Below are 25,858 nucleotides of genomic sequence, written 5' to 3'. Positions count from 1 at the left end.
GTAACAGACAGACAGTCAGGACGTAGTAACAGACAGACAGCAGGACGTAGTAACAGACAGACAGTCAGGACGTAGTAACAGACAGGCAGCAGGACCTAGTAACAGACAGACAGCAGGACCTAGTAACAGACAGACAGTCAGGACGTAGTAACAGACAGACAGCAGGACGTAGTAACAGACAGACAGTCAGGACGTAGTAACAGACAGACAGCAGTACCTAGTAACAGACAGACAGTCAGTACCTAGTAACAGACAGACAGTCAGGACGTAGTAACAGACAGACAGTCAGGACGTAGTAACAGACAGACAGCAGTACCTAGTAACAGACAGACAGTCAGTACCTAGTAACAGACAGACAGTCAGTACCTAGTAACAGACAGTCAGGACCTAGTAACAGACAGACAGCAGGACGCGGTAAAAGACAATCTCTTAGAAATATAATCCTTTATTCCACATATTCACACAGAGAGAGACGCCCCTGGTACCATTCAACAGCAGCACCACAACAAGACTCATAAAAACACACAGTGGTCAGAGCTGACAACAATCCATCCCTCTTCTTCTCTCTCTTCTTCCTCTCCCGTGGTATTCCTCAGGCTGAGCTGAGTTGGTCCAGGTTGTCGTGGGAGCGGCTGGAGAGGTGAGCCTCCAGGATCTCTCCAAACAGGCCCCTCTTCAGCAGGCTGTAGGCCATGGGCAGCAGTTGTCTGATCACCTTATAGAAGTACTGGGGGACATAGGAAACTGAGAGTCAGACAGACACACAATGGAAGACAGGAAACAGAATCAGACAGACACACAATGGAAGACAGGAAACAGAATCAGACAGACACACAATGGAAGACAGGAAACAGAGAGTCAGACAGACACACAATGGAAGACAGGAAACAGAGAGTCAGAGAGACACACAATGGAAGACAGGAAACTGAGATCAGACAGACACACAATGGAAGACAGGAAACTGAATCAGAGAGACACACAATGGAAGACAGGAAACTGAGTCACAGACACACAATGGAAGACAGGAAACTGAATCAAAGAGACACACAATGGAAGACAGGAAACAGAGAGTCAGACAGACACACAATGGAAGACAGGAAACTGAGAGTCAGACAGACAATGGAAGACAGGAAACAGAGAGTCAGACAGACACACAATGGAAGACAGGAAACTGAGAGTCAGACAGACACACAATGGAAGACAGGAAACTGAATCAGAGAGACACACAATGGAAGACAGGAAACTGAGAGTCAGACAGACACACAATGGAAGACAGGAAACTGAATCAGAGAGACACACAATGGAAGACCGGAAACTGAGGTCAGACAGACACACAATGGAAGACAGGAAACTGAATCAGAGAGACACACAATGGAAGACAGGAAACTGAATCAGAGAGACACACAATGGAAGATGTCTGTTAATGTCTGTTGGTGGCTCTACACTGAGATCTACACCATAGTGGTAATGTCTGTTGGTGAGGTGTGTGTGTGTGTGTGTGTGTGTGTGTGTGTGTGTGTGTGTGTGTGTGTGTGTGATCCGTAACAGAAGAGGTCTATGCCCAGCTCCAGCCCCGTGTGTTGAGGGGTGTGTGTGTGTGTGTGTGTGTGTGTGTGTACCTGTGAACCGTAACAGTAGAGGTCTATGCCCAGCTCCAGCCCCGTGTGTGTGTGTGTGTGTGTGTGTGTACCTGTGAACCGTAACAGAAGAGGTCTATGCCCAGCTCCAGCCCCGTGTGTTGAGGTGTGTGTGTGTGTGTGTGTGTGTGAGGGTACCTGTGAACCGTAACAGAAGAGGTCTATGCCCAGCTCCAGCCCCATGCCGTAGTCACACTCGTCATTAGCGAACTGGACGAAGGTGATCATCTCCTGCAGCGGGCCGAAAGCCTTTATCCTGTCTTCATCACCCCTGGCCTCCGCTATAGCCTTACACAGCCTCTTCATACTCGCTACACACACACACACACACACACACACACACACACACACACACACACACACACACACACACACGAGATATAGTAAATCGGGGGGAGAGGAGAGGTTGGGGGGGGGGCATTACATAGTGTGAATAACATCTATTTGGAAAGTGTTTCTGAAACCTGTTCTGGAGTATTCTAGAGTATTCTACAGTGTTCTGGAGTATTCTAGTGGTTCTAGAGTATTCTACAGTGTTCTGGAGTATTCTAGTGGTTCTAGAGTATTCTACAGTGTTCTGGAGTATTCTAGTGGTTCTAGAGTATTCTACAGTGTTATGGAGTATTCTACAGTGTTCTGGAGTATTCTAGTGATTCTAGAGTATTCTATAGTGTTCTGGAGTATTCTAGTGGTTCTACAGTATTCTACAGTGTTCTGGAGTATTCTAGTGATTCTAGAGTATTCTACAGTGTTCTGGAGTATTCTAGTGGTTCTAGAGTATTCTACAGTGTTCTAGAGTATTCTACAGTGGTATGGAGTATCTGAGTGGTTCTAGAGTATTCTACAGTGGTATGGAGTATCTGAATGGTTCTAGAGTATTCTACAGTGGTATGGAGCATTCGAGTGGTTCTAGAGTATTCTAAAGTGGTATGGAGTGGTCTGGAGTATTCTAGTGGTTCTAGAGTATTCTACAGTGGTATGGAGTGTTCTGGAGTATTCTAGTGGTTCTAGAGTATTCTACAGTGGTATGGAGTGGTCTGGAGTATTTTAGTGGTTCTAGAGTATTCTACAGTGGTATGGAGTATCTGAGTGGTTCTAGAGTATTCTACAGTGTTCTGGAGTATCTGAGTGGTTCTAGAGTATTCTACAGTGGTATGAAGCATTTGAGTGGTTCTAGAGTATTCTACAGTGGTCTGGAGTATTCTACAGTGTTCTGGAGTATTCTAGTGGTTCTAGAGTATTCTACAGTGTTCTGGAGTATTCTAGTGGTTCTAGAGTATTCTACAGTGGTCTGGAGTATTTTAGTGGTTCTAGAGTATTCTACAGTGGTATGGAGTATCTGAGTGGTTCTAGAGTATTCTACAGTGGTATGGGGTATCTGAGTGGTTCTAGAGTGTTCTACAGTGGTATGGAGTATCTGAGTGGTTCTAGAGTGTTCTACAGTGGTATGGAGTATCTGAGTGGTTCTAGAGTGTTCTACAGTGGTATGGAGTATCTGAGTGGTTCTAGAGTGTTCTACAGTGGTATGGAGTATCTGAGTGGTTCTAGAGTGTTCTACAGTGGTATGGAGTGTTCTAGAGTATTCGAGTGGTTCTACAGTGTTCTACTTGTAGTGTAGGCCTTTGCATTGGGTTTATATTATAAACAAATTATGTTCTGGCCCACTGAGCTACCAAAGACATTGGCCCGAGACCAAACCTAGTTGCCACTGTTCTAGAGTGTTCTAGAGTGTTCTAGAGTGTTGCAGAGTCTTACCGTCTGTCTCCGGCAGCTCCCGGTAACCAACATCATTCTGATCAACAGGAACCACCAGGCCGGCTCCATGGAACGTCTTGGTGACAACCTGGACATGGACAGGGGGCGGTTAGACTGTCACCTTCTAGTACCGTCTCAGTACGGGGGTGTTACCGTCTCAGTACGGGGTGTTACCGTCTCAGTACCGTCTCAGTACGGGGTGTTACCGTCTCAGTACGGGGTGTTACCGTCTAGTACCGTCTCAGTACCGTCTCAGTACGGGGTGTTACCATCTAGTACCGTCTCAGTACGGGGTGTTACCGTCTAGTACCGTCTCAGTACGGGGTGTTACCGTCTAGTACCGTCTCAGTACGGGGTGTTACCTTCTAGTACCGTCTCAGTACGGGGTGTTACCGTCTCAGTACGGTGTGTTACCTTCTAGTACCGTCTCAGTACGGGGTGTTACCTTCTAGTACCGTCTCAGTACAGTGTTTTACCGTCTCAGTACGGGGTGTTACCTTCTAGTACCGTCTCAGTACGGTGTGTTACCGTCTCAGTACGGGGTGTTACCATCTAGTACCGTCTCAGTACGGTGTGTTACCTTCTAGTACCGTCTCAGTAAGTGGTGTTACTGTCTAGTACCGTCTCAGTACGGTGTGGTACCGTCTAGTACCGTCTCAGTACGGGGTGTTACCGTCTAGTACCGTCTCAGTACGGGGTGTTACCGTCTCAGTACGGGGTGTTACCGTCTCAGTACGGGGTGTTACCTTCTAGTACCGTCTCAGTACGGGGTGTTACCGTCTCAGTACGGGGTGTTACCGTCTCAGTACGGGGTGTTACCGTCTCAGTACGGGGTGTTACCGTCTCAGTACGGGGTGTTACCGTCTCAGTACGGGGTGTTACCTTCTAGTACCGTCTCGGTACGGGGTGTTACCGTCTCAGTACGGGGTGTTACCGTCTCAGTACGGGGTGTTACCTTCTAGTACCGTCTCGGTACGGGGTGTTACCGTCTCAGTACGGGGTGTTACCGTCTCAGTACGGGGTGTTACCTTCTAGTACCGTCTCGGTACGGGGTGTTACCATCTCAGTACGGGGTGTTACCGTCTCAGTACGGGGTGTTACCGTCTCAGTACGGGGTGTTACCGTCTCAGTACGGGGTGTTACCGTCTCAGTACGGGGTGTTACCGTCTCAGTACGGGGTGTTACCTTCTTGTCTCTCTGCTTCATGCCTTTGGTCTTCTGCTCCAGGGAAAAGCCCAGAGACTCCGCCCTCTCTCTTAACTCCTCCTCCAGGTTATCCAGAGCCTTGCCCCCTTCCTTACACCCGCCCCTCTCCTTCCTCTTCCTCCCCAGAAATAGACTGAAGGAGAGAGAAGAGGAGGGAGAGATGGAGAAGGAGGGAGAGTTTGGGCAGAGATAGGAGAGAGACGGGACAGTGAGGGAGGAGAGAGCGAAGGGGGGTGAGGGAGGAGAGAGTAGGGTGGGTGAGAGCGAGGGGGATGGTGAGGGAGGAGAGAGCAGGGGCGGTGAGGGAGGAGAGAGCAGGGTGGATGAGGGAGGAGAGAGCAGGGGGAGTGAGGGAGGAGAGAGAGCAGGGGGGGGGGTGAGGGAGAAGAGAGCAGGGGGGGTGAGGGAGGAGAGAGCGGGGGGGAAAATGAGGGAGGAGAGAGGTAAAAAGGGAGAGAGAAAAGGGAGAGAGAGAGAGAAAAAGAGAATAAGTCTTGATAAGCAATGTGAGTCATCTCTGCCACATCCCATGACCACACCATCTCTGTCACATCCCATGACCACACCATCTCTGCCACATCCCATGACCACACCATCTCTGTCCCATCCCATGACCACACCATCTCTGTCCCATCCCATGACCACACCATCTCTGTCCCATCCCATGACCACACCATCTCTGTCACATCCCATGACCACACCATCTCTGTCACATCCCATGACCACACCATCTCTGTCACATCCCATGACCACACCATCTCTGTCACATCCCATGACCACACCATCTCTGTCACATCCCATGACCACACCATCTCTGTCACATCCCATGACCACACCATCTGTCACATCCCATGACCACACCATCTCTGTCACATCCCATGACCACACCATCTCTGCCACATCCCATGACCACACCATCTCTGTCACATCCCATGACCACACCATGGTCCATGTGTTCCTTGTGTGTTAGTTAGTGGAGGACACTCACTGGACAGCAGCAAACATGTTGTCCCCCATCTGCGTGATGGTACAGCCCTTCTTGGCTTCATTCTCCCCTAGGAACACAGGCAGGGAGTCCGGACTATCTCTGAAAAACAGGAGGTGGAGATTTATATGACCATGTTGTAACGGGATGCTCTTCCTCTCTGTAAGGTGATGTTGTTCCTCTCTCTAAAGGGATGCTGTTCCTCTCTCTAACGGGATGCTGTTCCTCTCTGTAAAGGGATGCTGTTCCTCTCTGTAAGGTGATGCTGTCCCTTCTCTCTAAAGGGATGCTGTTCCTCTCTCTAAAGGGATGATGTTCCTCTCTCTAAAGGGATGCTGTTCCTCTCTCTAACGGGATGCTGTTCCTCTCTCTAACGGGATGCTGTTCCTTCTCTCTAAAGGGATGCTGTCCCTTCTCTCTAACGGGATGCTGTTCCTCTCTCTAAAGGGATGCTGTTCCTCTCTCTAAAGGGATGCTGTTCCTCTCTCTAACGGGATGCTGTTCCTCTCTCTAACGGGATGCTGTTCCTCTCTCTAACGGGATGCTGTTCCTCTCTCTAACGGGATGCTGTTCCTCTCTCTAACGGGATGCTGTTCCTCTCTCTAACGGGATGCTGTTCCTCTCTCTAACGGGATGCTGTTCCTCTCTCTAACGGGATGCTGTTCCTCTCTCTAAAGGGATGCTGTTCCTCTCTCTAAAGGGATGCTGTTCCTCTCTCTAAAGGGATGCTGTTCCTCTCTCTCTAACGGGATGCTGTTCCTCTCTCTAACGGGATGCTGTTCCTCTCTCTAAAGGGATGCTGTTCCTCTCTCTAAAGGGATGCTGTTCCTCTCTCTAAAGGGATGCTGTTCCTCTCTCTCTAACGGGATGCTGTTCCTCTCTCTCTAACGGGATGCTGTTCCTCTCTCTCTAACGGGATGCTGTTCCTCTCTCTAAAGGGATGCTGTTCCTCTCTCTAAAGGGATGCTGTTCCTCTCTCTAACGGGATGCTGTTCCTCTCTCTAAAGGGATGCTGTTCCTCTCTAACGGGATGCTGTTCCTCTCTCTAAAGGGATGCTGTTCCTCTCTCTAACGGGATGCTGTTCCTCTCTCTAAAGGGATGCTGTTCCTCTCTCTAAAGGGATGCTGTTCCTCTCTCTAACGGGATGCTGTTCCTCTCTCTCTAACGGGATGCTGTTCCTCTCTGTAAAGGGATGCTGTTCCTCTCTCTAACGGGATGCTGTTCCTCTCTCTAAAGGGATGCTGTTCCTCTCTAACGGGATGCTGTTCCTCTCTCTAAAGGGATGCTGTTCCTCTCTCTAAAGGGATGCTGTTCCTCTCTCTAACGGGATGCTGTTCCTCTCTCTCTAACGGGATGCTGTTCCTCTCTCTAAAGGGATGCTGTTCCACTCTCTAAAGGGATGCTGTTCCTCTCTCTAAAGGGATGCTGTTCCTCTCTCTAAAGGGATGCTGTTCCTCTCTCTAAAGGGATGCTGTTCCTCTCTCTAAAGGGATGCTCTTCCTCTCTGTAAAGGGATGCTGTTCCTCTCTCTAAGGGGATGCTGTTCCTCTCTCTAAGGGGATGCTGTTCCTCTCTCTAAAGGGATGCTCTTCCTCTCTAAAGGGATGCTCTTCCTCTCTGTAAGGTGATGCTGTTCCTCTCTCTAAAGGGATGCTCTTCCTCTCTCTAAAGGGATGTTGTTCCTCTCTGTAAAGGGATGCTGTTCCTCTCTGTAAAGGGATGCTGTTCCTCTCTCTAAAGGGATGCTCTTCCTCTCTAAAGGGATGCTCTTCCTCTCTGTAAGGTGATGCTGTTCCTCTCTCTAAAGGGATGCTGTTCCTCTCTCTAAAGGGATGTTGTTCCTCTCTGTAAAGGGATGCTGTTCCTCTCTGTAAAGGGATGCTGTTCCTCTCTGTAAAGGGATGCTGTTCCTCTCTGTAAAGGGATGCTGTTCCTCTCTCTAAAGGGATGCTGTTCCTCTCTCTAACGGGATGCTGTTCCTCTCTCTAACGGGATGCTGTTCCTCTCTCTAAAGGGATGCTGTTCCTCTCTCTAAAGGGATAATGTTCCTCTCTCTAAAGGGATGCTGTTCCTCTCTCTAAAGGGATGCTGTTCCTCTCTCTAAAGGGATGCTGTTCCTCTCTCTAACGGGATGCTGTTCCTCTCTCTCTAAAGGGATGCTGTTCCTCTCTCTAACGGGATGCTGTTCCTCTCTGTAAAGGGATGCTGTTCCTCTCTCTAAAGGGATGCTGTTCCTCTCTGTAAAGGGATGCTGTTCCTCTCTGTAAAGGGATGCTGTTCCTCTCTCTAAAGGGATGCTGTTCCTCTCTGGGAGCATGACAATACATTCCGGCTGTTTTTTTATTCTGGATATGAAAACGTAATAAGAAAAGTGAAAACTTTGGATGGAAACAGAGATATTTATGAACCATTACCTGTAGTAACCCCTACCTGTAGTAACCCCTTCCTGTAGTAACCCCTACCTGTAGTAACCCCTTCCTGTAGTAACCCCTTCCTGAAGTAACCCCTTCCTGAAGTAACCCCTTCCTGTAGTAACCCCTTCCTGTAGTAACCCCTTCCTGTAGTAACCCCTTCCTGTAGTAACCCCTACCTGTAGTAACCCCTACCTGTAGTAACCCCTACCTGGAGTAACCTGTAGTAACCCCTACCTGTAGTAACCTGTAGTAACCCCTTCCTGTAGTAACCCCTTCCTGAAGTAACCCCTACCTGGAGTAACCTGTAGTAACCCCTTCCTGTAGTAACCCCTTCCTGTAGTAACCCCTACCTGTAGTAACCCCTTCCTGTAGTAACCCCTTCCTGTAGTAACCCCTTCCTGTAGTAACCCCTTCCTGTAGTAACCCCTTCCTGAAGTAACCCCTTCCTGTAGTAACCCCTTCCTGTAGTAACCCCTTCCTGTAGTAACCCCTTCCTGTAGTAACCCCTACCTGTAGTAACCCCTACCTGTAGTAACCCCTACCTGGAGTAACCTGTAGTAACCCCTACCTGTAGTAACCTGTAGTAACCCCTTCCTGTAGTAACCCCTTCCTGTAGTAACCCCTACCTGGAGTAACCTGTAGTAACCCCTTCCTGTAGTAACCCCTTCCTGTAGTAACCCCTACCTGTAGTAACCCCTTCCTGTAGTAACCCCTTCCTGTAGTAACCCCTTCCTGTAGTAACCCCTACCTGTAGTAACCCCTACCTGTAGTAACCCCTACCTGGAGTAACCTGTAGTAACCCCTACCTGTAGTAACCCCTACCTGTAGTAACCCCTTCCTGTAGTAACCCCTTCCTGAAGTAACCCCTTCCTGAAGTAACCCCTTCCTGAAGTAACCCCTTCCTGTAGTAACCCCTACCTGTAGTAACCCCTACCTGTAGTAACCCCTACCTGTAGTAACCCCTTCCTGTAGTAACCCCTTCCTGTAGTAACCCCTTCCTGTAGTAACCCCTACCTGTAGTAACCCCTACCTGTAGTGACCCCTACCTGTAGTAACCTGTAGTAACCCCTACCTGTAGTAACCTGTAGTAACCCCTACCTGTAGTAACCTGTAGTAACCCATACCTGTAGTAACCTGTAGTAACCCATATCTGGAGTAACCCCTACCTGGAGTAACCTGGAGTAACCCCTACCTGGAGTAACCCATACCTGGAGTAACCCCTACCTGGAGTAACCCCTACCTGGAGTAACCCCTACCTGGAGTAACCCCTTCCTGTAGTAACCCCTACCTGTAGTAACCCCTACCTGTAGTAACCCCTTCCTGTAGTAACCTGTAGTAACCCCTACCCGTAGTAACCTGTAGTAACCCCTACCTGGAGTAACCTGTAGTAACCCCTACCTGGAGTAACCTGGAGTAACCCCTACCTGGAGTAACCCCTACCTGGAGTAACCCCTACCTGGAGTAACCCCATCCTATAGTAACCCCTACCTGGAGTAACCCCTACCTGGAGTAACCCCATCCTATAGTAACCCCATCCTATAGTAACCTGTAGTAACCCCTTCCTGTAGTAACCTGTAGTAACCCCTACCTGTAGTAACCTGTAGTAACCCAGGTGTAGGACGGTCAGTACCTGTAGTAACCCCTACCTGTAGTAACCTGTAGTAACCCAGGTGTAGGATGGTCAGTACCTGTAGTAACCCAGGTGTAGGACGGTCATTACCTGTAGTAACCCAGGTGTAGGATGGTCAGTACCTGTAGTAACCACTACCTGTAGTAACCCCTACCTGTAGTAACCTGTAGTAACCCAGGTGTAGGATGGTCAGTACCTGTAGTAACCTGTAGTAACCCCTACCTGTAGTAACCCGTAGTAACCCCTACCTGTAGTAACCCGTAGTAACCCCTACCTGTAGTAACCCGTAGTAACCCAGGTGTAGGATGGTCAGTACCTGTAGTAACCCAGGTGTAGGATGGTCAGTACCTGTAGTAACCTGTAGTAACCCCTAACTGTAGTAACCCCTACCTGTAGTAACCCAGGTGTAGGATGGTCAGTACCTGTAGTAACCCCTACCTGTAGTAACCCAGGTGTAGCAGGTTGTCTCCATTCCCTTGCAGTACGGTCTGGTACTCCGGAGGGTCGTAGAAGTGCCTCCAGTGTAGGTGGTAGTTGGGCTGGGGGTTGGCTGAGCTACGGTGGGCCTCCGCCAGAATGTCAAACGGGCCAACCAACCTCAAACCCAGGATTTCCTTCAACGCGTCTAGAGAGGGGAATGATATGTGGTCAATACGATCCTAAAATAGCGTGTTTCAGGCTGTTGAATGCTAATAGGATAGTGTTTCAGGCTGTTGAATGCTAATAGGATAGTGTTTCAGGCTGTTGAATGCTAATAGGATAGTGTTTCAGGCTGTTGAATGCTAATAAGGTAGTGTTTCAGGGTGTTGAATGCTAATAGGATAGTGTTTCAGGCTGTTGAATGCTAATAGGATAGTGTTTCAGACTGTTGAATGCTAATAGGATAGTGTTTCAGACTGTTGAATGCTAATAGGATAGTGTTTCAGGCTGTCGAATGCTAATAAGGTAGTGTTTCAGGGTGTTGAATGCTAATAGGATAGTGTTTCAGGCTGTTGAATGCTAATAGGATAGTGTTTCAGGCTGTTGAATGCTAATAGGATAGTGTTTCAGGCTGTTGAATGCTAATAAGGTAGTGTTTCAGGGTGTTGAATGCTAATAGGATAGTGTTTCAGGCTGTTGAATGCTAATAGGATAGTGTTTCAGACTGTTGAATGCTAATAGGATAGTGTTTCAGGGTGTTGAATGCTAATAGGATAGTGTTTCAGGCTGTTGAATGCTAATAGGATAGTGTTTCAGACTGTTGAATGCTAATAGGATAGTGTTTCAGACTGTTGAATGCTAATAGGATAGTGTTTCAGGGTGTTGAATGCTAATAAGATAGTGTTTCAGGCTGTTGAATGCTAATAAGATAGCGTGTTTCTATGTGTTTCAGGCTGTTGAATGCTAATAAGATAGCGTGTTTCAGGCTGTTGAATGCTAATATGATACAGAGTGTACAGACAGGACTGACTAGAGTCATGCTGGTTGTGGGTTAGTGTTATAGACAGGACTGACTAGAGTCTTGCTGGTTGTTTACCTACCCCGGGGGTTATCGGGGCTGAGAGAGTGGGTAACCTACCCCAGGGGTTGTCAGGGCTGGGTGAGTGGGTAACCTACCCCAGGGGTTGTCAGGGCTGGGTGAGTGGGTAACCTACCCCAGGGGTTGTCAGGGCTGGGTGAGTGGGTAACCTACCCCAGGGGTTGTCAGGACTGGGTGAGTGGGTAACCTACCCCGGGGGTTGTTGGACTGGGTGAGTGGGTAACCTACCCCAGGGGTTGTCAGGACTGGGTGAGGGGGTAACCTACCCCGGGGGTTGTCAGGACTGGGTGAGGGGGTAACCTACCCCAGGGGTTGTCAGGACTGGGTGAGTGGGTAACCTACCCCGGGGGTTGTTGGACTGGGTGAGTGGGTAACCTACCCCAGGGGTTGTCAGGACTGGGTGAGGGGGTAACCTACCCCAGGGGTTGTCAGGACTGGGTGAGTGGGTAACCTACCCCGGGGGTTGTTGGACTGGGTGAGTGGGTAACCTACCCCAGGGGTTGTCAGGACTGGGTGAGGGGGTAACCTACCCCAGGGGTTGTCAGGACTGGGTGAGGGGGTAACCTACCCCAGGGGTTGTCAGGACTGGGTGAGTGGGTAACCTACCCCGGGGGTTGTTGGACTGGGTGAGTGGGTAACCTACCCATGGGGTTGTTGGACTGGGTGAGTGGGTAAACTACCCCGGGGGCTGGGTGAGTGGGTAACCTACCCCGGGGGTTATTGGGGCTGGGTGAGTGGGTAACCTACCCCGGGGGTTGTCAGGGCTGGTTGTGGGTGAGTGGGTAACCTACCCCGGGGGTTGTCGGGGCTGGTTGTGGGTGAGTGGGTAACCTACCCCGGGGGTTGTGGGTGGGTGAGTGGGTAACCTACCCCGGGGGTTGTCAGGGCTGGGTGAGTGGGTAACCTACCCCGGGGGTTATCAGGGCTGGGTGAGTGGGTAACCTACCCCGGGGGTTGTCGGGGCTGGGTGAGTGGGTAACCTACCCCGGGGGCTGGGTGAGTGGGTAACCTACCCAGGGGGTTATCAGGACTGGGTGAGTGGGTAACCTACCCCGGGGGTTATCAGGGCTGGGTGAGTGGGTAACCTACCCCGGGGGTTGTCGGGGCTGAGCAGGGAGCAGAAGTCCCAGAAGAGGTAGAAGTCTTCAGGCATCCTCAGTTTATAGAGTCTCTCCACCTCCTCCCTCAGTCTGGCCGGTACCTCAGCAGTAGTCGGTCTCGCTGTCGGCTCCTCCGACCGGGATTTCTTTTTCAACTGCCCCTCGGCAGAATCTGACTCCTAAAGAATAACTGTTGGTGAAATTCAATTCACTAGCTAGTGTAAACAGATGTGTGGTTTGATAACTGGGTGTATTCATTAGAAACCAAACTGAATAAACAGACTGAGAAAGGGGGAGGGGGGACTACAGGGGCCACGTTTAGTAGCAGATATAAAATGCCTTGAATGAAGAAGATGTGATTACTTATTCTAACATGTCAGAGGCATGTTTGTTCTACATTGCCTATTTCTATCTGAATGTTCCAAAACGTTGTGTCCTGCTGAACTGGATTACAAAAAAAGAAACGCTGGTTTTCCCGTTGCAAATCGTTTTGCTTACGGTGTGCGCTAATGAACGTTACCCTGAGCAGCTCGCTCTGCAAAAAGCTCATGGTAATACTGTCAATGGACGGTAACTTGGTTATCAGCTTGTTAGCTAGTTTATACTAATATAATAATCTGGCTACACTATCTTGGGAAAACAGTAATATAACCGAAGCTAACTGCAAAAAAAAATAAAAACACTTTAGTTTGTTGGCTAGTTAAGACAGTCATGTAGATGCCATAGTGGCCCATCCGTGTTTTGTAACGCAAGACAAATATTCTCCCTTGCTACATAACTCGCTGGCTAAAACCATCCTATCATTGCTCCGACAATAAAATAAAAAACATCTTTATGGGTCTGACAATACCTGAGGAGTAGATTTAGTTTTTCGTTTCCCTGTCATATTTTTTCCTCCTCTCCGTTCGACAGCAAACTAGCACACAGCGGTGTAGCTAACGACAACACATTAGGACTTCTGCCATTGGGAAGTCATGTACAGCGCCATCTAGGGGAGCGGAGTGCGCATTGCGTCCCAGGGATCCATAGCAGAGACAGGTGGTGAGTAAAAGTAAAGGTACCTTAATAGAAAATGACTCAAGTCTACTACTTGAGTAAGTCTAAAAGTATTTGGTTTTAAATATACTTAAGTATCAAAAGTAAAAAAAATATGAATCATGTAAAATGTCTCGTATTAAGCAAACCATTTTCTTGTTTTTTTAATGCACGGATAGCCAGGGTTTCAGTCTGTTTCAGTCGATCCCAGCTACCATTCCTATTGTCCTCCTGTTTCAGTCGATCCTAGCTACCATTCCTATTGTCCTCCTGTTTCAGTCGATCCTAGCTACCATTCCTATTGTCCTCCTGTTTCAGTCGATCCTAGCTACCATTCCTAATGTGGTCCTGTTTCAGTCGATCCTAGCTACCATTCCTATTGTCCTCCTGTTTCAGTCGATCCTAGCTACCATTCCTAATGTGGTCCTGTTTCAGTCGATCCTAGCTACCATTCCTATTGTCCTCCTGTTTCAGTCGATCCTAGCTACCATTCCTAATGTGGTCCTGTTTCAGTCGATCCTAGCTACCATTCCTATTGTCCTGTTTCAGTCGATCCTAGCTACCATTCCTATTGTCCTACTGTTTCAGTCGATCCTAGCTACCATTCCTAATGTGGTCCTGTTTCAGTCGATCCTAGCTACCATTCCTAATGTCCTCCTGTTTCAGTCGATCCTAGCTACCATTCCTATTGTCCTCCTGTTTCAGTCGATCCTAGCTACCATTCCTATTGTCCTCCTGTTTCAGTCGATCCAAGGCTACCATTCCTAATGTCCTCCTGTTTCAGTCGATCCTAGCTACCATTCCTATTGTCCTCCTGTTTCAGTCGATCCTAGCTACCATTCCTATTGTCCTCCTGTTTCAGTCGATCCTAGCTACCATTCCTATTGTCCTCCTGTTTCAGTCGATCCTAGCTACCATTCCTATTGTCCTCCTGTTTCAGTCGATCCTAGCTACCATTCCTAATGTCCTCCTGTTTCAGTTGATCCTAGCTACCATTCCTAATGTCCTACTGTTTCAGTCGATCCTAGCTACCATTCCTAATGTGGTCCTGTTTCAGTCGATCCTAGCTACCATTCCTAATGTGGTCCTGTTTCAGTCGATCCTAGCTACCATTCCTAATGTCCTCCTGTTTCAGTCCATCCTAGCTACCATTCCTATTGTCCTCCTGTTTCAGTCGATCCGGGCTTCCCATCACCAAGGAGGCCCGTATTGCCGATCCAGGCTTCCCATCGCCAAGGAGGCCCGTATTGCCGATCCGGGCTTCCCATCGCCAAGGAGGCCCGTATTGCCGATCCGGGCTCCCCATCGCCAAGGAGGCCCTTATTGCCGATCCGGGCTCCCCATCGCCAAGGAGGCCCGTATTGCCGATCCGGGCTTCCCATCACCAAGGAGGGCCCTTATTGCCAAAGGCTGTTGCTTTCGATTTCCCACGGCGAGTGACGTTCCCTCACGTTGGCTGGTTTGCAGGTTCAAGAATAGGAACATCCACTAAGACATCCAGAAGCATCCTTCTAACTCACTCTTCTAGGTAAGAAATAACACTTAGATAGCAAAATACTGCAAAGTTGGCAAGGAGCTAGAAACTCACCCTGTTGTAACCTGGGTTGAAATGTAAAGTTAATGTATGAACTTCAGGAACACACTGATACAAACACAAGAGCTACAGTAATATAAATAAATGTTTATTACAGTAATATAAAGAAACACTTATTAGAGTCATATACCACAACACACTGTTGATTCAAGCAGTATATAGTCTTATTATGCTAATACAAGCAGCATCTAGTCTAATTATATTGATTCAAGCAGTATAGAGTCTTATTATATTGATTCAAGCAGTATAGTGTCTTATTCTATTGATTCAAGCAGTATAGAGTCTTATTCTGTTCATTCAACCAGTATATAGTCTTATTCTGTTCATTCAAGCAGTATATAGTCTAATTATATTGATTCAAGCAGTATAGAGTCTTATTCTGTTCATTCAAGCAGTATATAGTCTTATTCTGTTCATTCAAGCAGTATATAGTCTTATTCTGTTCATTCAGCAGTATAGAGTCTTATTCTATTGATTCAAGTAGTATAGAGTCTTATTCTGTTAATTCAAGCAGTGTATTCTGTTGATTCAAGCAGTATATAGTCTTATTCTATTGATTCAGCAGCATAGAGTCTTATTCTGTTGATTCAGCAGTATAGAGTCTTATTCTGTTGATTCAGCAGCATAGAGTCTTATTCTGTTGATTCAGCAGCATAGAGTCTTATTCTGTTGATTCAGCAGCATAGAGTCTTATTCTGTTGATTCAGCAGCATAGAGTCTTATTCTGTTGATTCAGCAGCATAGAGTCTTATTCTGTTGATTCAGCAGCATAGAGTCTTATTCTATTCATTAAAGCAGTGTATTCTGTTGATTCAGCAGTATAGAGTCTTATTCTGTTGATTCAGCAGTATAGAGTCTTAATCTGTTGATTCAGCAGTATAGAGTCTTATTCTGTTCATTCAAGCAGCGTGTTCTATCTCAGAACGAGGGGCACTTATTTGTTTTAAGGCCTCAGTGAAACCAGTCCTGGTCCTGTGGGTTCCGTGAGAGGTCCCAGACAGGTATCAGAGCAGGTAGAAATACAACACCCAGAGCAGTACTCTACATCTCTCTAGGAGCAGGTAGAACTACAACACCCAGAGCAGTACTCTACATCTCTCTAGGAGCAGGTAGAAATACAACACCCAGAGCAGTACTCTACATCTCTCTAGGAGCAGGTAGAAATACAACACCCAGAGCAGTACTCTACATCTCTCTAGGAGCAGGTAGAAATACAACACACAGAGCAGTACTCTACATCTCTCTAGGAGCAGGTAGAAATACAACACCCAGAGCAGTACTCTACATCTCTCTAGGAGCAGGTAGAAATACAACACCCAGAGCAGTACTCTACATCTCTCTAGGAGCAGGTAGAAATACAACACCCAGAGCAGTACTCTACATCTCTCTAGGAGCAGGTAGAAATACAACACCCAGAGCAGTACTCTACATCTCTCTAGGAGCAGGTAGAAATACAACACCCAGAGCAGTACTCTACATCTCTCTAGGAGCAGGTAGAAATACAACACCCAGAGCAGTACTCTACATCTCTCTAGGAGCAGGTAGAAATACAACACCCAGAGCAGTACTCTACATCTCTCTAGGAGCAGGTAGAAATACAACACCCAGAGCAGTACTCTACATCTCTCTAGGAGCAGGTAGAAATACAACACCCAGAGCAGTACTCTACATCTCTCTAGGAGCAGGTAGAAATACAACACCCAGAGCAGTACTCTACATCTCTCTAGGAGCGGGTAGAAATACAACACACAGAGCAGTACTCTACATCTCTCTAGGAGCAGGTAGAACTACAACACCCAGAGCAGTACTCTACATCTCTCTAGGAGCAGGTAGAAATACAACACCCAGAGCAGTACTCTACATCTCTCTAGGAGCAGGTAGAAATACAACACACAGAGCAGTACTCTACATCTCTCTAGGAGCAGGTAGAAATACAACACACAGAGCAGTACTCTACATCTCTCTAGGAGCAGGTAGAACTACAACACACAGAGCGGTACTCTACATCTCTCTAGGAGCAGGTAGAAATACAACACCCAGAGCAGTACTCTACATCTCTCTAGGAGCAGGTAGAAATACAACACACAGAGCAGTACTCTACATCTCTCTAGGAGCAGGTAGAAATACAACACCCAGAGCAGTACTCTACATCTCTCTAGGAGCAGGTAGAAATACAACACACTACCTCCTGTAGGTTTTAAATCCTACCCTGATCCTGGAGAGAAACCCTCCTGTAGGTTTTAACTCCAATTCTGTTCCTGGAGATTTTCTGGAACAGGGTTGGAGTTTTTTTTTAAATGACAGAAGGGCATCTCTCCAGAAATAGGGTGTGGCGTATCTCTAGTGTAGAGTATCTCTGGTGTAGAGTATCTCTGGTGTAGAGTATCTCTGGTGTAGAGTATCTCTGGTGTAGAGTATCTTTGGTGTGGCGTATTTCTGGTGTAGAGTATCTCCAGTGTAGAGTATCTCCAGTGTAGAGTATCTCTGTTGTATATCTGGTGTAGAATATCTCCGGTGTAGATTATCTCTGGTGTAGAGTATCTCCAGTAGATACTGTATTGTCCAATCTGTAATATATTACATTATACTGTATTGTCCAATCTGTATTATATTATACTGTATTGTCCAATCTGTATTATATTATACTGTATTGTCCAATCTGTAATATATTACATTATACTGTATTGTCTAATCTGTATTATATTATACTGTATTGTCCAATCTGTAATATATTACATTATACTGTATTGTCTAATCTGTATTATATTATACTGTATTGTCCAATCTGTATTATATTATACTGTATTGTCCAATCTGTATTATATTAATACATTGTGAATATAGATATCATATGAATTGTGGATGTGTATGAATATATATCCACGGAGTCCCAAACAGCACCGTTTGGGAAGCAGTCCATATTGTCCTATAAAGTCTTAGAATGACCGTATCCTCTGTTGTCTAGAGGTGAAGGTCTCTCTACCTACATTCGTCTTCTTGCTTTGACCAACACCTGATTCTAGAGCTGTAGGTCTCTCTACCTACATTCGTCTTTTTGCTTTGACCAACACCTGATTCTAGAGCTGTAGGTCTCTCTACCTACATTCGTCTTCTTGCTTTGACCAACACCTGATTCTAGAGCTGTAGGTCTCTCTTCCTACATTCGTCTTCTTGCTTTGACCAACACCTGATTCTAGAGCTGTAGGTCTCTCTTCCTGCATTCGTCTTCTTGCTTTGACCAACATCTGTTCCAGGGTAAACCAGGTATAGTAGAGAGTTCCAGGTATAGTGGAGAGTGACAGAGTTCCAGGTTAAACCAGGTATAGTAGAGAGTGACAGAGTTCCAGGTTAAACCAGGTATAGTGGAGAGTTCCAGGTTAAACCAGGTATAGTAGAGATTGACAGAGTTCCAGGTTAAACGAGGTATAGTGGAGAGTTCCAGGTTAAACCAGGTATAGTAGAGAGTGACAGAGTTCCAGGTTAAACGAGGTATAGTGGAGAGTTCCAGGTTAAACCAGGTATAGTAGAGAGTGACAGAGTTCCAGGTTAAACCAGGTATAGTAGAGAGTGACAGAGTTCCAGGTTAAACCAGGTATAGTGGAGAGTTCCAGGTTAAACCAGGTATAGTAGAGAGTGACAGAGTTCCAGGTTAAACCAGGTATAGTAGAGAGTGACAGAGTTCCAGGGTAAACCAGGTATAGTGGAGAGTTCCAGGTATAGTGGAGAGTGACAGAGTTCCAGGTTAAACGAGGTATAGTTGAGAGTGACAGAGTTCAAGGGTAAACCAGGTATAGTAGAGAGTTCCAGGTTAAACCAGGTATAGTTGAGAGTGACAGAGTTCCAGGTTAAACCAGGTATAGTAGAGAGTGACATAGTTCCAGGGTAAACCAGGTATAGTGGAGAGTTCCAGGTATAGTGGAGAGTGACAGAGTTCCAGGTTAAACCAGGTATAGTAGAGAGTGACAGAGTTCCAGGGTAAACCAGGTATAGTGGAGAGTTCCAGGTATAGTGGAGAGTGACAGAGTTCCAGGTTAAACGAGGTATAGTTGAGAGTGACAGAGTTCAAGGGTAAACCAGGTATAGTAGAGAGTTCCAGGTTAAACCAGGTATAGTTGAGAGTGACAGAGTTCCAGGTTAAACCAGGTATAGTAGAGAGTGACAGAGTTCCAGGTTAAACCAGGTATAGTGGAGAGTTCCAGGTTTAACCAGGTATAGTAGAGAGTGACAGAGTTCCAGGTTAAACCAGGTATAGTAGAGAGTGACAGAGTTCCAGGTTAAACCAGGTATAGTGGAGAGTGACAGAGTTCCAGGTTTAACCAGGTATAGTGGAGAGTGACAGAGTTCCAGGTTTAACCAGGTATAGTAGAGAGTGACAGAGTTCCAGGTTAAACCAGGTATAGTGGAGAGTTCCAGGGTAAACCAGGTATAGTGGAGAGTTCCAGGGTAAACCAGGTATAGTAGAGAGTGACAGAGTTCCAGGGTAAACCAGGTATAGTAGAGAGTGACAGAGTTCCAGGTTAAACCAGGTATAGTAGAGAGTGACAGAGTTCCAGGTTAAACCAGGTATAGTGGAGAGTGACAGAGTTCCAGGTTTAACCAGGTATAGTAGAGAGTGACAGAGTTCCAGGATAAACCAGGTATAGTAGAGAGTGACAGAGTTCCAGGTTAAACCAGGTATAGTAGAGAGTGACAGAGTTCCAGGTTAAACCAGGTATAGTGGAGAGTGACAGAGTTCCAGGTTTAACCAGGTATAGTAGAGAGTGACAGAGTTCCAGGTTAAACCAGGTATAGTGGAGAGTGACAGAGTTCCAGGTTAAACCAGGTATAGTGGATGATGTTGCTGTTGGGGGAGGGTCTACCCAGATAACCAGTGATGTTGCTGTTGGGGGAGGGTCTACCCAGATAACCAGTAATGTTGCTGTTGGGGGAGGGTCTACCCAGACGATAACCAGTAATGTTTCTGTTGGGGGAGGGTCTACCAGACGATAACCAGTGATGTTGCTGTTGGGGGAGGGTCTACCCAGACGATAACCAGTGATGTTGCTGTTGGGGGAGGGTCTACCCAGATGATAACCAGTGATGTTGCTGTTGGGGGAGGGTCTACCCAGATGATAACCAGTGATGTTGCTGTTGGGGGAGGGTCTACCCAGATGATAACCAGTGATGTTGCTGTTGGGGGAGGGTCTACCAGATAACCAGTGATGTTGCTGTTGGGGGAGGGTCTACCAGATAACCAGTGATGTTGCTGTTGGGGGAGGGTCTACCAGATAACCAGTGATGTTGCTGTTGGGGGAGGGTCTACCAGATAACCAGTGATGTTGCTGTTGGGGGAGGGTCTACCAGATGATAACCAGTGATGTTGCTGTTGGGGGAGGGTCTACCAGACGATAACCAGTGATGTTGCTGTTGGGGGAGGGTCTACCAGACGATAACCAGTGATGTTGCTGTTGGGGGAGGGTCTACCAGATAACCAGTGATGTTGCTGTTGGGGGAGGGTCTACCAGACGATAACCAGTGATGTTGCTGTTGGGGGAGGGTCTACCAGATAACCAGTAATGTTGCTGTTGGGGGAGGGTCTACCAGATGATAACCAGTGATGTTGCTGTTGGGGGAGGGTCTACCCAGACGATAACCAGTAATGTTGCTGTTGGGGGAGGGTCTACCAGATAACCAGTGATGTTGCTGTTGGGGGAGGGTCTACCCAGATAACCAGTAATGTTGCTGTTGGGGGAGGGTCTACCCAGATAACCAGTGATGTTGCTGTTGGGGGAGGGTCTACCCAGATGATAACCAGTGATGTTGCTGTTGGGGGAGGGTCTACCAGATAACCAGTGATGTTGCTGTTGGGGGAGGGTCTACCAGACGATAACCAGTGATGTTGCTGTTGGGGGAGGGTCTACCAGATGATAACCAGTGATGTTGCTGTTGGGGGAGGGTCTACCAGACGATAACCAGTGATGTTGCTGTTGGGGGAGGGTCTACCCAGACAATAACCAATAATGTTGCTGTTGGGGGAGGGTCTACCCAGACGATAACCAGTAATGTTGCTGTTGGGGGAGGGTCTACCCAGACGATAACCAGTAATGTTGCTGTTGGGGGAGGGTCTACCAGATAACCAGTGATGTTGCTGTTGGGGGAGGGTCTACCCAGACGATAACCAGTAATGTTGCTGTTGGGGGAGGGTCTACCCAGACGATAACCAGTGATGTTGCTGTTGGGGGAGGGTCTACCCAGACGATAACCAGTAATGTTGCTGTTGGGGGAGGGTCTACCCAGACGATAACCAGTAATGTTGCTGTTGGGGGAGGGTCTACCCAGACGATAACCAGTGATGTTGCTGTTGGGGGAGGGTCTACCCGGTGTTGCTGTTGGGGGAGGGTCTACCTAGACGATAACCAGTGATGTTGCTGTTGGGGGAGGGTCTACCCAGATGATAAGCAGTGATGTTGCTGTTGAGGGAGGGTCTACCAGACGATAACCAGTGATGTTGCTGTTGGGGGAGGGTCTACCCGGTGTTGCTGTTGGGGGAGGGTCTACCTAGACGATAACCAGTGATGTTGCTGTTGGGGGAGGGTCTACCCAGATGATAAGCAGTGATGTTGCTGTTGAGGGAGGGTCTACCAGACGATAACCAGTGATACTCCAGTCTTTTTTCTCACACAAACAACGAAGTCATTATACAGTTCTCTCTGTTCCTCTCTTTCATCTCTCTATTCCTCCCCTACTTCTCCTTCCTCCCCCGTCTCGGCCAGCAGCATCCAATTCTCTCTGTTCCTCATGAGGCCGTCCAACAGTGGAGAACAGGAGTCAAACATCCCAGAAAGAGTCTGAGAAACGAGGGGGAGATAGGTAGGGGAGAGAGAGAGGGAGAGAAACAGAAGGAGAGAGAGAGAGGGAGAGAAACAGAAGGAGAGAGAGAGAGAGGGAGAGAAACAGAAGGAGAAAGAGAGAGAGAGTGAGAGAGAGAGAGAGAGAGAGAGAGAGAGAGAGAAGGATATGGAGAGAAAGAGAGAGAGAGAGAGGGAGAGAAAGAGAGAGAGAGGGAGAGGACAGTGAAGGGTATGGAGAGAAAGAGTGAGAGGGGGAGGTGGGGGGGTTGGGGGGAAAAGTGGGGGAGGTGGGGGGGTTGGGGGGAAAAGTGGGGGAGAGAGTGAGAAAGCAATGAATACAAATTCATACATTTCTGATCTCCTACAAAGGTAGAACCCACCCAGGTTGTATAGACTACTACCCACCCAGGTTGTATAGACTAGGACCCACCCAGGTTGTATAGACTAGGACCCACCCAGGTTGTATAGACTAGTACCCACCCAGGTTGTATAGACTGGTACCCACCCAGGTTGTATAGACTACTACCCACCCAGGTTGTATAGACTAGTACCCACCCAGGTTGTATAGACTGGTACCCACCCAGGTTGTATAGACTAGTACCCACCCAGGTTGTATAGACTGGTACCCACCCAGGTTGTATAGACTGGTACCCACCCAAGTTGTATAGACTAGTACCCACCCAGGTTGTATAGACTAGGACCCACCCAGGTTGTATAGACAGGTACCCACCCAGGTTGTATAGACTAGAACCCACCCAGGTTGTATAGACTAGTACCCACCCAGGTTGTATAGACTAGGACCCACCCAGGTTGTATAGACTAGAACCCACCCAGGTTGTATAGACTAGTACCCACCCAGGTTGCATAGACTGGTACCCACCCAGGTTGTATAGACTAGAACCCACCCAGGTTGTATAGACTAGAACCCACCCAGGTTGTATAGACTAGTACCCACCCAGGTTGTATAGACTAGTACCCACCCAGGTTGTATAGACTGGTACCCACCCAGGTTGTATAGACTAGTACCCACCCAGGTTGTATAGACTGGTACCCACCCAGGTTGTATAGACTAGTACCCACCCAGGTTGTATAGACTGGTACCCACCCAGGTTGTATAGACTAGTACCCACCCAGGTTGTATAGACTAGTACCCACCCAGGTTGTATAGACTGGTACCCACCCAGGTTGTATAGACTGGTACCCACCCAGGTTGTATAGACTGGTACCCACCCAGGTTGTATAGACTAGTACCCACCCAGGTTGTATAGACTAGTACCCACCCAGGTTGTATAGACTAGTACCCACCCAGGTTGTATAGACTAGTACCCACCCAGGTTGTATAGACTAGTACCCACCCAGGTTGTATAGACTAGACCCACCCAGGTTGTATAGACTAGTACCCACCCATGTTGTATAGACTGGTACCCACCCAGGTTGTATAGACTAGTACCCACCCAGGTTGTATAGACTGGTACCCACCCAGGTTGTATAGACTAGGACCCACCCAGGTTGTATAGACTAGGACCCACCCAGGTTGTATAGACTAGAACCCACCCAGGTTGTATAGACTAGACCCACCCAGGTTGTATAGACTAGTACCCACCCAGGTTGTATAGACTGGTACCCACCCAGGTTGTATAGACTAGTACCCACCCAGGTTGTATAGACTAGGATCCACCCAGGTTGTATAGACTAGACCCACCCAGGTTGTATAGACTAGTACCCACCCAGGTTGTATAGACTGGTACCCACCCAGTTTGTATAGACTGGTACCCACCCAGGTTGTATAGACTAGTACCCACCCAGGTTGTATAGAGGGTGAATGGACTGGGACCCACCCAGGTTGTATAGACTAGTACCCACCCAGGTTGTATAGACTGGTACCCACCCAGGTTGTATAGACTGGTACCCACCCAGGTTGTATAGACTAGTACCCACCCAGGTTGTATAGAGGGTGAATGGACTGGGACCCACCCAGGTTGTATAGACTAGAACCCACCCAGGTTGTATAGACTAGTACCCACCCAGGTTGTATAGACTAGTACCCACCCAGGTTGTATAGACTAGTACCCACCCAGGTTGTATAGACTAGGATCCACCCAGGTTGTATAGACTAGACCCACCCAGGTTGTATAGACTAGTACCCACCCAGGTTGTATAGACTGGTACCCACCCAGTTTGTATAGACTGGTACCCACCCAGGTTGTATAGACTAGTACCCACCCAGGTTGTATAGAGGGTGAATGGACTGGGACCCACCCAGGTTGTATAGACTAGCACCTACCCAGGTTGTATAGAGGGTGAATGGACTACTATCTACCCAGGTTGTATCGACTAGGACCCACCCAGGTTGTATAGACTAGGACCCACCCAGGTTGTGTAGACTAGGACACACCCAGGTTGTGTAGAGGGTGAATGGTCTACTATCTACCCAGGTTATATAGAGGGTGAATGGAATAGTACCTACCCAGGTTGTATAGACTAGTACCCACCCAGGTTGTATAGAGGGTGAATGGACTAGTACCCACCTGGTATAAGGGATGGCACATCCCATCGATGTAGTTGACCTGCATGTGAGGAAGACGAGTGCTGTTGTCTCTGTTCATCATGTCCTGGGGACAAACAGATTGAATTTATTGTCACGCCTGAGTTAAACATGTTGTCCTGCAGGTCAGAGGTCAACTGAGTTAACATTAATATGAGTTAACATGTTGTCCTGCAGGTCAGAGGTCAACTGAGTTAACAATAATATAAGTTAACATGTTGTCCTGCAGGTCAGAGGTCAACTGAGTTAAACATGTTGTCCTGCAGGTCAATGGTCAACTGTGTTAACAATAATATGAGTTAACATGTTGTCCTGCAGGTCAGAGGTCCACTGAGTTAAACATGCAGGTCAGAGGTCAACTGAGTTAACATGTTGTCCTGCAGGTCAGAGGTCCACTGAGTTAAACATGTTGTCCTGCAAGTCAATGGTCAACTGAGTTAACATGTTGTCTTGTAGGTCAGAGGTCAACTGAGTTAACATGTTGTCCTGCAGGTCAGAGGTCAACTGAGTTAAACATGTTGTCCTGCAGGTCAGAGGTCAACTGAGTTAACAATAATATGAGTTAACATGTTGTCTTGCAGGTCAGAGGTCCACTGAGTTAACATGTTGTCTTGCAGGTCAGAGGTCAACTGAGTTAACATGTTATCTTGCAAGTCAGAGGTCAACTGAGTTAACATGTTGTCTTGTAGGTCAGAGGTCCACTGAGTTAACATGTTGTCTTGCAGGTCAGAGGTCAACTGAGTTAACATGTTATCTTGCAGGTCAGAGGTCAACTGAGTTAACATGTTGTCTTGCAGGTCAGAGGTCAACTGAGTTAACATGTTGTCTTGCAGGTCAGAGGTCAACTGAGTTAACATGCAGGTCAGAGGTCAACTGAGTTAAACATGTTGTCTTGCAGGTCAGAGGTCAACTGAGTTAACATGCAGGTCAGAGGTCAACTGAGTTAACATGTTGTCTTGGAACTTAGTTCAACATCAAACCTGTTGTAAGTAGCGAAGTTCCATGCATTGAGGTTTGATGTTGAACTAAGTTCCAGGCAGCGATAGCTACTGACGACAGGTTTGATGTTGAACTAAGTTCCAGGCAGCGATAGCTACTTACGACAGGTTTGATGTTGAACTAAGTTCCAGGCAGCGATAGCTACTGACGACAGGTTTGATGTTGAACTAAGTTCCAGGCAGCGATAGCTACTTACGACAGGTTTGATGTTGAACTAAGTTCCAGGCAGCGGTAGCTACTTACAACAGGTTTGATGTTGAACTAAGTTCCAGGCAGCGGTAGCTACTTACAACAGGTTTGATGTTGAACTAAGTTCCAGGCAGCGATAGCTACTTACGACAGGTTTGATGTTGAACTAAGTTCCAGGCAGCGATAGCTACTTACGACAGGTTTGATGTTGAACTAAGTTCCAGGCAGCGATAGCTACTGACGACAGGTTTGATGTTGAACTAAGTTCCAGGCAGCGATAGCTACTGACGACAGGTTTGATGTTGACCTAAGTTCCAGGCAGCGATAGCTACTTACGACAGGTTTGATGTTGAACTCTTCCTTCTCTCGGTCTCCTTGAGCGAAAAACTCTGATGCCACCAACTTAGCTGTCTGAGGAG

General features: G+C 47.5%; 2 protein-coding genes across 2 annotated transcripts in view; both read right to left on the bottom strand.

Moving 5' to 3' along the window:
- Positions 1–420: 420 nt before the first annotated feature.
- On the bottom strand, positions 421–13,253 carry LOC118936878 (histone PARylation factor 1-like). Its single transcript, XM_036934439.1, has 8 exons — positions 13,098–13,253; positions 12,237–12,426; positions 10,067–10,253; positions 5,587–5,685; positions 4,578–4,731; positions 3,393–3,480; positions 1,776–1,948; positions 421–727 (listed from the first exon to the last, which is right to left on the bottom strand). The coding sequence occupies exons 1-8, from the start codon at positions 13,131–13,133 to the stop codon at positions 593–595; spliced, it is 1,062 nt and encodes a 353-aa protein (XP_036790334.1). The 5' UTR covers positions 13,134–13,253; the 3' UTR covers positions 421–592.
- Positions 13,254–21,586: 8,333 nt separating this feature from the next.
- LOC118966670 (cGMP-specific 3',5'-cyclic phosphodiesterase-like) overlaps positions 21,587–25,858 on the bottom strand; it is a 50,529-nt gene continuing 46,257 nt past the window's right edge. The window contains exons 21-23 of the mRNA XM_036989421.1: positions 25,776–25,850; positions 24,235–24,318; positions 21,587–21,703 (exon numbers count right to left, since the gene is read on the bottom strand). Of these exons, the coding sequence (XP_036845316.1) occupies positions 21,587–21,703; positions 24,235–24,318; positions 25,776–25,850 (276 nt within the window). The remainder of the gene's footprint in view (positions 21,704–24,234; positions 24,319–25,775; positions 25,851–25,858) is intronic.

The sequence above is a fragment of the Oncorhynchus mykiss genome, chromosome 10, assembly GCF_013265735.2.
Source record: "Oncorhynchus mykiss isolate Arlee chromosome 10, USDA_OmykA_1.1, whole genome shotgun sequence".
Classification (NCBI taxonomy): domain Eukaryota; kingdom Metazoa; phylum Chordata; class Actinopteri; order Salmoniformes; family Salmonidae; genus Oncorhynchus; species Oncorhynchus mykiss.
This window is presented reverse-complemented; position numbering and strand designations above follow the sequence as displayed.

Excerpts from the sequence above, each read along its gene's own strand:
- LOC118936878 (XM_036934439.1), bottom strand. The coding sequence starts at position 13,133 with ATGACAGGGAAACGAAAAACTAAATCTACTCCTCAG. Across the intron at positions 3,481-4,577 it reads TGAAGCAGAGAGACAAGAAG|GTTGTCACCAAGACGTTCCA; the intron begins GTAACACCCCGT and ends GTCCATGTCCAG. Across the intron at positions 728-1,775 it reads TCTTCTGTTACGGTTCACAG|TACTTCTATAAGGTGATCAG; the intron begins GTACCCTCACAC and ends TATGTCCCCCAG.